Raw genomic sequence first — 14,994 nt, 5'->3', positions numbered from 1 at the left:
GACCTATTTTACGTGGTCTGAAATTTCATAACAGTGTTGGATTGATCATAATGTAGTTTGTAACTGCACAGTTTAGTGACAGCAAGCTGTCTGGTTCCCCTAGGCTATTTCTGAATGACACTGTATAGACTGATACTTCATAGTCAGGGTGAAGATGAAAGCAATTGCCTACCTCTCTAAAGGTGCAAGACTCTTTATTCCCTTTTCTGTAGCAACTGGACAGACAATTTGGTAGCTAGGTGATCAGTCACTGAAATGTAAGAGAGGCAGACATGCATACAGCAATATTGCTACAAACTTGTTTTGCTTCCTGCTTTCTTCACAATTACAATTTTAACATTCAGAGAAGAATTAAACTTAAAGGAACCATTAAATCAGACTGACCATTTATTGTAACGCTTGGAACAAAGCTAGAGAGCAAGCTAATTTGCAGAAAAAAAATATACAGGATTCTTCTTGTACAGTTTATACTTCTCTGAAGCATAGTACCAGGATGTAACAGCAATAAGATGACATCACTATCTCACACTTAGAGCCTCAAGAGTTACATAATGTTTTTTAATCACCATTTTTGTTGTGGTAAAGCTGAGGCAAGGACACCAAGTAATTTGCCAAGTCCATAAAGTCTGTGTCATTTGAGAATGATCTAAGATTCAGAAATCCATGGCTTGAAGTTGTTGAGTCCAGCTGATAGCGTATCTTTGTGATCTTCTAACTTGTCTGAAATTCTGTTTGTACAAAGAAAGACTAAGCTAAGCTAGATGGCTGTTGAGGATTTTCTTTTCACTTGACATTGATGAACTAATGGAAGCAGTTTGCCTTCCTCATGAAGCTTTTGAGTATCTGTAGCACCTCCAACAAAAGTCCCATTGACAAACACTCTCGGGACCTATCAAGAAGATGAAAATTGCATTAGTTACTTCTTGGAAAAGAGATAAAAATCTAAGCAAGCCCGCGTGGACTCGAGTATATACACAGTAGTTATGTCCTTATGTATGCATATTTAATATTACTGTACAACTCGTACATTCCCATAATATTTAGAGATGGGAAACTTTGTTCACATGCCCCTCAGAAGTGGGATAAAGTCACTGTATGGAAAATAGTAATAAACCGAGTCAAGTGAGACTATATAAAATTAAGAAATTACAACACAAGTGTTAAACACAATGGATTAAATATACCTATACAAATTAAAACTGACTTTGGTACTTCAATTATCTTAGTGGCAGTATGGAAACAATCACCTCAGAGGGATAGTCAGAAGGTCTCAAGAGGAAGAGACGGTACAGAACCCTTCTGCAGTACCTTGCCTTTAACTTAGGAGCTTGTATCTCGAGTTGTCAAAAAAATGAAGAACTTGATATGTCATAACCCATAAGGAACGTGTGTAGTGTAAGTTCTTACTCTGATGGTTACATGTAAGAAAATATACTTACTGTTCTGCCACCAGTCATCTGTTCAAGAATGTCCTGGAACTGACTTCCATTTGTATTCATGTCCAGTTCTACAGCTGTATAATTTACATTCATATCCTCAAAAAGTTTTTTTGACATTTTGCAGTAGAAGCATGTTGTTTTAGAGAAAATCACCACACAGTTGTCTGAAATAATCTTCTGTAAATCCAAAAGAACGTTCAAGTCAGTGTGCTTTGATTTTAAGTCAGTGTATTTTAACAGTATCGAACAGTCAAGAAAACAAAGAAGTTTAAAATCTGCTATTATGGTAACAAATACAGGATAATTACTCTGTAGAAAGCTTTTTGAGGTATTTTTAACGGGGACAACTGAGGAGTTCACAGCCATGCTACAGTGATGGCGGGCTACTTCTGAGGAATCTTCCAAAACACTGTACTTTATTCTCAGTTTTTTAAGGTAAAGTGAAAAGCTGGTTCAGCTTCTAAGTTTTCCCTACTTCTAATCTAGAGCCACAAGAATCTTAAGGTGAGGAATGAACTACTCTTCTCTAAAAACAAGGAGCAGAATGGTGACTTCTATCAAGGCATCTGTCAGGAAGATACCATCACCTATATGGTGGGTGCAAAACATACCCACCCCACATTTGTTCTGAAGACCTCTATGGTGGCCTAGCACATCCTTTAGGGATGCATCCCATACTTTCACATCAGCATAAAAACTGCTTCCTACCTAACTACCAAGAAAGTCAGACTCTCGACCTCAAAAAGTGCAGTTGCACTTGGCCAGATCCCAAAGAGCATCTGCACACAAGTGCAGTACGCAGTGACATGCAACTTCAGCAGTTTGCAGAACTACATGGAAGATAGTGACTTCTGCTCCACTTAAGCTTTTCAGTAAAAGGTATGTTCTATTCTTTGTGCAGAATACCAGGAATCGGTTAAAAAAATTAGCAGTATCTGACTTTCAGGAATGCTATGACCTTCTCGTGGGAGCAGAGAAATAAAGGAGGGTTGGCATTAACAATCTCTACCAGAAGTGCTGCTGGCACCTCTGAAGCTGTGTATGGCCTGCACTTTGTCTCCAAAACGAGCAGAATGATTGTGGAGCATGTGGTATGACTGCCATGCAGTGGTGCCAGCCCTGAACCCTCTTGTGCTCTGCAGTCACAGGCCTCCTACAGTCTGCCAAACAAGCTGCATCTCCTTGAATTACATAGTACAGCTTTCCTTGTCCGTAAGGCAAATGGAACGTGCCAGGGGCAAGCTGAGTGACAAAAAGGGTTCCGAGTGAGAGAAAGGAATACTTGTATTACTTTGCTATAAATTCAAAGTGATTTCAGGCTGTCCTTTAGTATCAGTAAGTGTACTTTAAAAAGCTCTTTAAATGTTTACTTTACTCGATACTAGTAATTTTACAAGGTTCAATCCCCAGTATTGATAGCAGTACTGAATTTGAGTAGAGGTTTTAAAAGATGTAAAATGGAAGCAGCCTAGGAAGATCAGGTTCCAGGGCTGTGCATAAACAATGCTGCCAGTAATAAACATAAAAATCAGGTTCAAGATGCAAAACTATTTACAGAATTTCTTAGTATAAATCAGAAGAGCTTTTAAGTAACTGTGTCTTTTAGAAATGTTGAAAATAAGAATTGCATAAATAATGTTACCTGTATTTGATTTACAGCAGCATCATTAGACAACCCTATGGAAGTAGGCAGACTATTCTCCATTCTAAAACTAAAAAGAAATTAAAGTCAGATATTCGAGCTTTCAAACAATGACACATTTCATAGTTCACAAAAGTTGGCTTCATACTGTTTTGTTTTAATATTTAATGTACAGGCAAGTTTACTTCAGCTGTGATGCCTACAGTCATACCAATTCTTACATGCCTGCAGGGAGATGCAAATAAAGAGATGGACGTTGCAGACTATAAGAATAACCAAAAAGGCTGCCTTTGCAAGAGAAATAGTTGTTATTCCCCCAATGACAATACAGATACAAGTGTCAAATCTGACTCTAACAGAAGGGACCACACTCGTTTCATCAAAGCAGCGGTCCCTCCGGCGTGCCGCTCCGAGGCCTGCACGTCCCGATGCCATCGGGCCCCAGCCGCAGGCGGCCCTGGCACCCGCCGCTCCGCTCCCCGGAGGGCCGCTTCCTGCCAGGACGAGCGTTCAAAAACCACGAAGACAGAAAGCAAGTCCCGTCCCCTCGGGCCCGACCCAGGCCCAAGGTTCCAGCGCCGGCGGAGAGCTCGCTCCTACCGGCCGTCCCAGCGCCGCCGTCCCAGCGCCGCCGTCCCAGCGCCGCCGTCCCAGCGCCGCCGTCCCAGCGCCGCCGTCCCAGCGCCGCCGTCCCAGCGCCGCCGTCCCAGCGCCGCCGTCCCAGCGCCGCCGTCCCAGCGCCGCCGTCCCAGCGCCGCCGTCCCAGCGCCCTCTGCAGGGCCATGGCCCCCAAGAGGAAGGGGCGGGGCTTCTCGCAGTCCTCACGGCGGTCTGACCCCGCTCGCAGGCCCCCCGCACCGCCTCCCAGGGGAGCGCGGGGCTCCCGGCCGCGCTGCCGGTGTTTTGAGGCGCCGTTGTGGCGGGCAGCACCACCCCGCCCCGCCGGTCTGTCGCTCTGTCCCTCGGGTGAGGGCCCTGCTAGCGGCAGTGTCGGAGGTGAAGGCAGCCCAGTAGCAGGCTGCTGGGGGGAAAGTAGCGCCTCCGGAGCGGGGAAGAGAGCGGTGCGGCGGCGGGGCCAGCTCCCGGAGGCGGTGGTACCCGTCCTGCGGGGACGGTCCGTAGGGGCCGGTGCGCCTGGCAGCCGCGGCGGGTTCCCCGATACTGGTGCTACCAGTCGGGATACAGGTGGTGACAGACTGTTTTTCTGAGGAAAAACCGTTCTGGAATTGCGACGTCGGGCTAGTAAAGACGCTCGGAAGCGCTGCTGTCAGCGGGATGGCGGTTTGGAGAGGGGATTAAAGATGGGACGGAATTCCTGGAGGTCCCGGGGCGACTTCTGGGGCGGGGGGCGGGGAGGGTGGTCTTCTGCCTTTTGTGGCTGACTCCCAGGTGCTAAGGTTTCGGCCGTGCCTTTCCTTTGTCAAATGTAAAACTAACTTTAAATCTGCTCTGTCAGCATTTCTGTTGCCCTTTTTTCTTTACGTTTCTTTCCTGCCTGCAGCTATTCAAATATGCAGAAACTTACCCATGAAGCAGGAGCGTTCCCAGACAACAAAGAATGTGCTGAAGGGTAATGAACTCGGCCTGGTTTCTGGGAAGGTTTTACTTTACGTGGGGGTATTGTTTTTTTCTTTACTCTAACTGTCTAGTAAGAGCTGTTTGGCCATATTCTCTTGCTTCACCCCCACATAACTTGCTATGGAGCCTGGATCACTGGTCAAATATGTATGTCCTTGGCAGAGCATAGCTACTGAGTCTCCCCACTGGGACCTAGATAAGAATTTCAGTACTGCAGATGCTTCTCTGCCCCTCTCTTTGTGGAGATGATAAGTTTTGCAAAGTTGTGTTCTGGATCACTGTTCAGTCATCGGTCCTATGTTTTAAAAAACAGCGCAAGGAAATCAGCTAACGTACCATTTTGGTTTTGCTCATGTATATATATAAAAATGAATATTGTGTATTCAGACATGGTATATCTTGTTCCTTGACTTGAACAATCTTTCTTGGTGTTATTAATCCGAATGAATTTACCTATGATGTAAAATTGCATTGTTTTGCAACTTAATTTTGATTTCATATAAAACATCGGCATAAAGTGTTAAGACTACAGAGCTCTGTTAAACTAGTCATAAAATACAATTGAAACATTGTACCTATGCAATATACTTTCATCTTACTAAATCGTAACATGCTTTCTCATTTCAGGTAATAATTTTCTAGCCTAATCTGTGATAAAACTGATAAACTCTAAAGTCTCTAATGCCATGTGAAAATAGTTTCTCTGGCATTTCTTATCAAATCCTGATTTAGTGATAAAAATAACGGTTAATAATCTCACTATGATCCCCAAAGAAAACTGTGGGAAATGTTCTGGAAAATCCCATTTAAAACTTCTAATGAAGGCTTGCTCACTTCCCCCCCACCCAGTGGGATGGGGGAGAGAATTGGAAAAAAAGTAAAACTCATGGGTTGAGATATGAACAGTTTAATAGAACAGAAAGGAAGAAACTAATAATGATAACAGTAATAAAATGAAAATAATAATAAAAGGATTGGAATATACAAGTGATACACAATGCAATTGCTCACCACTTGCCAACCGATGTCCAGTCAGTTCCCAAGCAGCAATCTGCCCCCCAGGCTGATTCCCCCGTTTATATACTGGGCATGATGTCACATGGTATGGAATATCCCTTTGGCCAGTTTGGGCCAGCTGCCCTGGCTGTGTCCCCTCCCAACTTCTTATGCCCCTCCAGCGTTCTTGCTGGCTGAGCATGAGAAGCTGAAAAAGCCTTGACTTAGTCTAAACGCTACTTAGCAACAACTGAAGCCATCAGTGTGTTATGAACATTCTTCTCATACTGAACCCAAAACATAGCACTGTACCAGCTACTAGGAAGACAATTAACTCTATCCCAGCTGAAACCAGGACACATCCTTAAATGAAAAAGTAAACCAGAACATTTTCTTGAAACATGAAAATAAATTTCTTTGCAGCTATGTGTTGCAGCTTATTATGTACTGCATCATTCACGGCTTACTGAGTGACAGACCACAGCACAACTAAAATGAATGGATTTTTGTGTCATTGTAACACAATGACTTTGTATCTTGTGGAAGGAAGTATTATTTGTAGTCTAGCCGATGTATGGGATGTGTTTCTTAAGAGGTAACACTGGTTTAGGTGATACAGTGGCGTTTTTGGATGAGATGTAGAAACGGGACCTGGCCCACTAGAAGCATTTCAAGTTCCATTCCAATTTTTTGTGAGCTGTAGCTCCAGTAATCATTCCAAATCCAGTCTGAGAAATTATGTTCTGTTCATTCATCATGGTTTTGTCTCCTAAGTATATAAATGTTACTCTATACCAGTTGAAAAATAAATATTGGAAGTAATTGGTATAATTCATCATGTTACAAGGTGTTGTAGTATGTTTGTATTATTAGACTATTTCAATACCATATGTGAAATGTTATAAATATACTTGTGATATTCAGCGTGCTGTGTAGTTCCAACACAAATGGTGGTATCATTAACATTTCAGAACAGGAAATTCTATATGCTGTTGACTTTTAGGCTGTTTTGTCAGTCTTGGTACATGCTACTTACAGGAAGAAAAATGATGCCATTTTGCCTTTTGCAGATTTAAAATTAAATAATGTTTTCTGTCAATGTTGAAAAGTGTTAAGAAAATTCTGAACATCAAAGATTAGAATAAGCCATCAAGAGAGCTTTCTTCCAGGTCTGAAATCCCAGAATTGGTATTCCCCAGGAGATACCAGTCTGTCAGGTTCTGCCTTGAAGCCCTACGCTTCCAGTTATTTGTGTCCTTGAGCAGAAGAAATCAACCCGGAACAGTGAGAGGGCAAAATGCATGCGTGATGTGCAGGCCACTGCCAGCCACAGCTGTTCGGTTGCTCTGGTGAGCGAGCGGCCTTGTAGGGGCTCTGCGAAATCCTGAGCTCCGTAGGGTAAAGTAAAGCTTGCTTGGTGTTGTTACTGTTCGTCTTTCTCCAGGTCCGGAGGCAATAAATATTTTCCTCATTACTTTTTTGCTATGGTCTTTTGATGGCCTGTTCTCTTCAGAATTAAATTGTATTTTGTGATGGATAAAGCAGAGATTTTTCTTTCTCCCCCTCACCCCCCTGCTTTATATCTAGGTTACAGAAGATTTTTCTTCTAACCTGTAGCATGAGAGCTTTTGCACCCCTTTCCCGCGCTGTTTCTCCCGCCGCGCAGCCCCAGGGAAGCGCGGGGACAGCACGGTAAGCTGCAATTAACGAGCTGCTCCCTCAGCCCTAATTATCTGTAACGTGAAAAAGGTGTGCTGCCTCCGGTACCTCGCGCGCATCAGCGTGATACCTCTGGCTGGTCTCCGCCGTGCGTGGGTGACGCCGGCGGCCGCGGGACCGGCCGTGAAAAGCCCCTCGACAGCCCTCACCGGGACGCACGGTCCCTCCCGCAGACGCTGCGGCTCTGACGGTGCTTCGGCGTCCGCAGGCGGATGCGGCTTGCGGGCGCCCTGCGCGGCGGCAGCGTGGCCGTGAGGAGCGGTGTAGCGGTCGTTACGCTTCCGCCGCCTGGCGGAGGCCCCGCGCGGAGCGGCCGGTTGGCAGCGGCTCCAGTAGCCCCTCTGCCGGCAGCGTCCGTGACCCCCTCCCCGTTGCCGGTGCTGACGTCCCGGCCTCGCCGCCCGAGGCCGTGGTCCTACACCCGTGAGGGCGGTGGGTGCTTCGCTTCCCCCCCGGCCCTGGCGAGTGCCGGCCTGAGGGCGGAGCCGCGCCGCTCCATGGCAACGGGTTCGGCGTCGCCCCCTGGAGGCGGCGACGGTGGCGGCGTCGCCGCTGCTCAGGCGTTCGCGGTGGGCAGCCCGGGGCCTGGCGGCTGGCGACAGGGTCCTCGCGCGGCTGGCAGAAGGGCCGGGCCGGAGCGGAGCGGCGGCGGCTGGCGGCTCCGGAGCGAAGATGGCGGATGTGTTGAGCGTGCTGCGGCAGTACAACACGCAGAAGAAGGAGATCGTGGTGAAGGGGGACGAGGTGATCTTCGGCGAGTTCTCCTGGCCCAAGAACGTCAAGACTAACTATGTCATTTGGGGGTGAGTGGCGGGGCCGAGGCGGGAGGCCGCTCGCTGGGGGAGGGGGCGGGGGGCGAGCGGAGGAGGGAGAAGTTGCCCTGAAGTTGCGGGGGAGCCCCCGGGGAGCGGGGAGGGAGGTCTCGTCGCCCTTCGCGTCGCGTCATGTTGCGGGGAGCGAGGCGGGCGGCCTGGCTGCCGCCTCCTGTTGGGGCCCCTCGGGAGCTCCCCAGGGCCGTGCGCCTCCTCGCTGCCTGGGCGCGGTGTCCCGGCGGAGGGAGTTGTCCGAGCGGCCGGCACCCTTCGCGGCAGGGTGGGCCATGCCTCCCTCCCCCGTGCTGCCGGCGGCCCGGTCGGGCAGGGAGGTCTCGCCCGTCCCTTCGGGAAGGTTCCCAGGACCGTGACCGGCTGGTCGGCGCCACTGCCCGGGGCCAGAAGAGCCGCGGGACCGGGGCGAGGCCTTTCCTCGGCTTTCGGCCTGTCCGCGCGACCCGAGGGGGGTGGGGGCTGGAGGGTCGCGGCGGGGCCGGGTCTTTCAGGGCTTATGCGATGAGACGGCAGGAGGCAGCTTCTCGAAGTTTTTCTGGGGTTTGTGTGAAAAACGGGCGTTACGTACTTATTGTCTTAGTTTATCCGGGCTACTTATCTTTTCTTGGAGCTTTGTCCGGGGGTAGGAAAGTCAGTGAGGTCCAAACAGACGCTCCCTTTGTCGTCACCTGCGAGCCCTGTGGGAGCGTGCAGGCGCTTTGCTCCTCCTCAGCCGGCTCCGAGCTGAGGCCTCTTCCTGGGCTGTACCCCATGCAGGCTGTTTCCTAGTTGGTCTTATCCTAATAAACAAGTAGAGATAGCGCTTCTGTTGCTTAAGTGATTATGTTAAGCGTTTTACTTATTTTTAGAAAACTTCTAGAAAGTGAGGTTTTGTACCTGTTCAGTTTTCTAGTACGATATCTGTTGCTTACAATGCAAGGGAGTTCTTCATTCTCCTTTCCTCTGAATTTAGCTGCTGCTTGCTTTTAACATCCTAGCTAGGAGGATTTTAATGAATCTCTCTTAAACCCATGAGAAAAAAATGCTTGTTGTTAAATATCAGATAGTGAACATTTCAGGTACTCTTCAAAGAGAGTATGTTATCCTGTGAAGCTTGATGGAAAAACAGGAGAACCTGCAGATTTCTCCACCCCCCCAAAAAAAAAACCCAAACCAAAACACCCCAACCTTTGTAGTTCAGTCTATGACCAGGGATGAATTTTTTGGTTGTTGTTTTCATAATTATGATATGAATATTAGTATTGATCTAATATCCTGACTCCTGGTTTGAGAGAGAAACGAAAGAAACTTATTTGTTCGTGTTAACTTGTAGACAGATTTTTTTTTTTTTTAAATGGTTTACTTTGCAATCTACCTAAAACTAGAAATGTGTTATTTCATTACCTGTTTCAAGCTTTCAGAAACTCATTTGGGATTTATTTGCACTTCCTGGCTGAGTGGGGGATGCTGGTAGCTAGACTGAAGAGGAAGAAAAATATTTGCATAAGCAGTTAAGTTTTAAATTTCTTGAAAAGTCTTAGTTCTATTTTTGTTGGGCAACTGTATAGACAATGGTGGTGGTTTCCTTGCTACAAGTTGTTTTTCCCAAAGAGTAACAAGTAATAATGGTTAACTAGATAGACAAGTTTCATTGCTCTTCTGTAGGGAGAAGCTGATATGCCAGCTGAACTTTACTACTGCTTAGGAGAGCTTGAATTGGGCACAGAAATTCTTAACAAAAGACAGCAGCTGGAGAGAGAAACTTTATTATATACATTCAGGAAGCTTTATCTTCATGGTCAAGAAAGAACTATGAGTGAACAGAGGATATGCTGAGCAGAACAGCGGCAGTAACCTTGTAATAGCTGTTTGTGTCCTCGCCTCTTGTGGTAGATGTGTTGTAGAATTTGGAGGGTTTTTGTTGTTTTGCTTGTTTGAAGTAAATTAGTAAATCTTAGTATAGACCAGTGGTTTCTGAACTTTTGGTAGGATCAGACTGCTATCAATTCACAATATTTCTTGTGAACCACTGTGGAATTATGTATGTCTAATCTTTAAATTGAAGACACTGTGAAAACGAGACCAGTTCTGCAAGCCATACTCAATAGCTTTGACACCACAGTTTAGGAGTTGTTAATTTATGTAATTGCCAGACTTATGCAGGAACTCAAGAGAAACATTTTCAAAAACTTTCAAGATTCAAAACCTTTTATGTTCAGGTTGCTTGACAGGACCCAAACTATGCTTGCACTGAGCAGTTGTTAGTGGCTTAGTCTTTCATGAAGGTAAACCTTGATTTCTGTTTTTGGTGTCCACGGCACAGTTGCTGTAATTGCATCTCTACTGCCAGTCTGGAGAGAGTAATGCAAGTCTGAACAGCAGTGGTGGCATTCTGTCCCTTCTAGAATTAGAAGTAGTCCCACTAGACATTTAATACTGTGGCTCCTTGAGCAGCTAAGCTGGCAGGAGTTGGCAGTGCTGCCCTGCACTGCCTTCTCTCTGTGCTAGCAGAAGTGTAGGTCACACAGTGAACTGGTCGGAGGAACTAAGCCAAATTAAAAGTAACCTGGGGGGAGGGGAGATTAATTTTAATCCAGGTTACTTTCCAGATAATAATTACATGAATACCACTGCTGACACATGAAGAAGGCTAGATGGTCTAAGATAAAGTGTTTTGTGTGTTTTGATCTAATGGCTGATCTGTGGCCCCTGAAGAATGATTATAGAATCTGTTTCAAAACCGAAGGAAGGAATCAATCCAACAGAGAAATTTATTTGCTTTGTTTACCAAGCAGAGGGGTTTGTATGCACAGCTGAGAAGTTTTTAAACAGTGAACAGCTGGTCATGGGTATTGTAATTTGTGGGAAACTTTGTGTGCCTAGTCTTGTATTTTTAAAGATTACTGCATTTTTTTGTGGATGAGGCACAGGCCTTTAGTACCTTTATAAAAATTCATGCTTTGAAACATGACAGAGGAAATAAAGCAGTTAAAAATGAGTAAACTCCTGGTCCCCACAGGTTGAGGGTGAATGGATGAGCAGGAAATAAATTTCTGGTGTTAAGCAGGTGAAACTTTCTCTCTTGTGTTATGTAAACTTTTTATCCTTTTTTTTTAAGCTGGAGTCGTTTTTTTGTTGCGTGTTTTTTTTTTTTTTTTTTAAGAGGTGCAACTCTTAATAACCATTAAAGCAAATATTTAGGTGCTGGACTTTTTGAGGACTGAATCTTAAGATTTTCTTTTTTTTTTTCTTAAGTAATTGATACCATTAGTAAATATAGGAAAAGAGAATTGATTTCTTTTGCTACTTTGGATATTTGTAAGTTATATGAGGTAAGCTACCTTCAGATCAGCTTGCATTTAGTTCTCTGTTTATTGAGCAGGTTCTTTATGTCTGGAAAACCTGAAAGGAACACAAACTGATGCTGATAGTCAGTTTAGACTTAGATTTTTCGCCTTGCGTACAACTGCTTGTCCATTTGATGCTTTCCCTTTAATGTGCAATAGCTTGTCCTCCTAATAAAACACCCTCTTAGAACCATGATGAGCATGGGGATTTGTTGTGTGTGTGGTTTAAGTGATGAAGTACCAGCTGTGCCTTGCTGAGCTTTCAGAATGCCTGTGAATGGTGTATTTTCAAATTAACAGGTAACCCATTCAGTACTTGTTTTCTAAATTACGCCATTTATGCTAAAAACCTGCATAGATGACCAGCTGGACTTTTTATGTAATGTTCAGTGGATATGGCACACTTCAAAGAAATAATGAGTTATTCTGAAGTGAGATAATCTAAAATGTTCGGTTTAAAATGAAATGACAACTGTATCATGTGACATAGACTTCACTTCAGAGCCAAGTCTATGTGGAGGAAACTTTTGTTTCTTCTAGTGCTCTGAATATGTTTAAATACCACCTTATCAAAGATAGCAGTGAAACAGTAAAATACTCAAACAGTTTTTTGCTGAGGAATCCAGTTCTGTTGGCTGTAATTGTGCAGTCAGCTTTCGGCTTCTTAGGAATTGAAAGGTATTGTGTCTCTTCCTTTCTTTCCTCTTCAGCAGCAAAACAAACATGGGCACCCCCACCCCATGCAGACTAAGTTTTTGCAAGGAAGAAAGAGTGGTAGAAAGATCCCTTATTCTGCCGTTCTCCTGGTGTTTTGGATCACTTTTCTCTGCATGTTATTCATGTATTGGTTTTCTCGGGCATTGTTGTGAAAGTAATGTTTTTTTGACCTTACTGCTAGTAATGAGTTCTGAACAGGTTATTGGATACTTTCAATCTAGGTAATTTCAGAAAAGTAATTGCAAGAAAAGCAGTAGTGGCATTATATCCACAGTATGGAGAAAACAGACTTACACTTCTGTGGCATTTAGTAGATGTTTGTGTAGCTCTTTCAGGTTCAAGAACGTTATGGTTGAGTATTTTTTTATTTCCTCTCCCCCCCAGTGAGGTTGGCACTTCTGGAATGAGTGTTTTGATGCTGAGCCATGAGTAAAGCCCCTGTACTTGGGGGGGAAAACTCCTTCTTATGGTTTTAATGGAAGTATTTCTTCACATCTCTGATTTGATCAAAATTCTTTGCTAGTCTTAAATTTTACAGTTTTGGCCTGTTTTTCCAGTGGGTTGTCTTCCTCAGGTGTTGAGGTGAGATGGCTGGTTTGGCTGGTTGGGGATGGGGACTGAGCAGTGTGGGGGAGCCTTGTCCTGCTTGCAGACGGGGTCTGGGAGGTCCCAGGTCTGGGCAGTGGAATCACTGGTTTCATTTATTTCCTGGTCCTGCTGAGGGCTGTGAAACTTGAGGGTAAGGTCCATTTCTCAGAGCAGTTGAAGTATTTAGGCAGCAGGTTTTGTTTTGTAACTGGGACAAGCATTGCTTCCCCTACAAAATCTTATAGTAACAGCATAAAGGGGTGAAGGTGTGTATGAGGGGGGAATTTTGTTTGATGCACATGGCGCTTAGCTGAAACTACAGTTTTTGTTTGACCTTGTTGTGTGGGATTTTCTCTTTTTTTTTTTTTTTTTTTTTTCCCAAACTGTTACACAGAACAGATTCCTTTTTAGGCTTGAGGCATCTCTTTCAAACAAGCTGTTTTGAAGCTGAGATTGAACTTGATGCTCTCATGTTGCTCTGAAGTGGTCTGACTTCTGTATGGGAGTTCATTGTGATTTGTAGTCCACTTTGGTTTTGCTAGTTTTGTGTGCAGTTAATTTCTAGTCACTCCTTATTTTGACCTTTTGGCACCATTTTGAACCTGTTGCTCTCTAGACTTCGTGTAATTTGTGTATGCTGAGGTCTTCACTGTGCTTTCTCAAGTGGTGAAAATTCTGTCCCCTTATACCTGAAGAGCACGTAATACAATTTTTTTCATTTGCAGTTCAGCTATGTTCCTCTAGCTGTCCCAAATAAGGTAGACGTTTTTTCTGATAATCAGAAAAAATATGTTGGAGATGTGGGAGAATGTATTCTTACAGTTTCCCAAGTCTTGCTTCTTGTATATTTTACAACCCATCTAGCTCTTATTTTGGATTATTTTGGACAATTTTTATAATTTGTTCAGTAAAGAGGGTGCAAGAACATATATTCCTTGCTCGTATTTGTTAATGCGACTGATAGTTCCCTAGTTTGGCAATACCCTGATAATAATATTACTGCTTTCTTTTTGAATTGTCCTCTGGAAAGAAAAGATAACTTTGCTAAAAAAGTGTGTGCATGAGAAAGAGATGAAGAGCTTAAACATTAAAATCTTTGTTTTGTGATTTTACAGGACAGGGAAAGAGGGCCAACCCAGGGAATACTACACTTTGGATTCTATCTTGTTCCTGCTCAATAATGTGCACCTTTCTCATCCTGTTTATGTCCGCCGTGCTGCAGTAAGTAGACCATACAAAACTTGATTTTTTCTTGCTTATAAGTTATATGTGCATAGTTATTTTCAGGGAATGATAGTAGCATTTAAGTGTATGAATTTGGCTGGGGAAAGGGAAGAAGATATGCAACAAAGTGTGTGTGTATTTAAAAAAGAACACTTCTACGTAGGGATCAAATGACAGACCTTGTCAAGGTGGAGTATTTTTCTTGACAATTCACTTTCTAACAGATTATCCCTTCAAACCACCAGGTTGCATTTACAACAAGAGTCTGTCACCCAAATATTAACAGTAATGGCAGTATTTCTCTTGATATTCTACAGTCACAGTTGTCTCTGGCACTATTACAAAAGTACTTTTGTCCGTCTGTTCTCTGTTGTGCGATCCCAATCTAGATGATCCCGTAGTGCCTGAGATTGCAAGGATCTACAAAATACAGAAAAGTACAGCAGAATAACTTTGGAGTGGACTCGGAAGTATGCAATCTAATTAAAGAAATTATTGGATAAGCTCTACAAATAAAGATGGGGGAACTCTGATAGAGAAAGTCCTTTTGATTGCCATTTGACTGCTTTCTGTGAGCCCATGCTTCATCTTCCCCTGTGCCATACCTGATACAGCAATACTGCGTGTTCTACGTAGTTGGAACAACAAAATTGAAATATTTGATTTCTGTGTACTAACATTGACTGTTGGCAGAGAAGCGTGTGTTTAAAAGCTAGTTTTTAATCTCATTTGCAAGTTTGAAGTGAAGGAGGAAAAAGGCTGTCCTCTTTTATAGCAGACAACGTGTTTCATTTTGTGTAGTTGAACATCCTCTAGGAAGTAATTGTATCTTTAAGCTTGACAGTTATACTTTTTTGGGAGGCAGGACGTGTGTTCCTGTGTGAATTAATAGTTTTCAATAAAATGAAAAATCTTCAGCAAGAGACTTTGAAGGAATA

The 14,994-nt window shown here is 44.1% G+C and overlaps 3 protein-coding genes across 3 annotated transcripts in view; 2 read left to right on the top strand and 1 right to left on the bottom strand.

Moving 5' to 3' along the window:
• Positions 1–373: 373 nt before the first annotated feature.
• GLRX2 (glutaredoxin 2) lies at positions 374–3,879 on the bottom strand. The gene is made up of 4 exons (XM_075038908.1): positions 3,682–3,879; positions 3,082–3,151; positions 1,440–1,616; positions 374–889 (listed from the first exon to the last, which is right to left on the bottom strand). The coding sequence occupies exons 2-4, from the start codon at positions 3,142–3,144 to the stop codon at positions 758–760; spliced, it is 372 nt and encodes a 123-aa protein (XP_074895009.1). The 5' UTR covers positions 3,145–3,151; positions 3,682–3,879; the 3' UTR covers positions 374–757.
• A 4,091-nt stretch (positions 3,880–7,970) lies between these two features.
• CDC73 (cell division cycle 73) overlaps positions 7,971–14,994 on the top strand; it is a 130,241-nt gene continuing 123,217 nt past the window's right edge. The window contains exons 1-2 of the mRNA XM_075038896.1: positions 7,971–8,177; positions 13,948–14,053. Of these exons, the coding sequence (XP_074894997.1) occupies positions 8,047–8,177; positions 13,948–14,053 (237 nt within the window). The 5' untranslated portion in view covers positions 7,971–8,046. The remainder of the gene's footprint in view (positions 8,178–13,947; positions 14,054–14,994) is intronic.
• Positions 14,123–14,539, top strand: LOC142035343 (ubiquitin-conjugating enzyme E2 D2-like). The gene is given in 5 exon segments (XM_075037406.1): positions 14,123–14,128; positions 14,220–14,299; positions 14,301–14,386; positions 14,389–14,481; positions 14,484–14,539. Coding segments are annotated over 5 exon segments (321 nt in total).

Source organism: Buteo buteo, chromosome 10 (assembly GCF_964188355.1).
Source record: "Buteo buteo chromosome 10, bButBut1.hap1.1, whole genome shotgun sequence".
NCBI lineage: Eukaryota > Metazoa > Chordata > Aves > Accipitriformes > Accipitridae > Buteo > Buteo buteo.
The sequence above is the reverse complement of the archived record's forward strand: the minus strand, read 5'-3'. Positions and strand labels throughout refer to the sequence as shown.

What these genes read in the sequence shown, in the direction of transcription:
- GLRX2 (XM_075038908.1), bottom strand. Translation starts at nt 3,144, where the DNA reads ATGGAGAATAGTCTGCCTACTTCCATAGGGTTGTCTAATGATGCTGCT. An exon ending in CTGCTGTAAATCAAATACAG is followed by an intron (nt 1,617 to 3,081) that starts GTAACATTATTT and finishes TTGGATTTACAG; the next exon opens with AAGATTATTTCAGACAACTG. An exon ending in AGATGACTGGTGGCAGAACA is followed by an intron (nt 890 to 1,439) that starts GTAAGTATATTT and finishes TCTTCTTGATAG; the next exon opens with GTCCCGAGAGTGTTTGTCAA.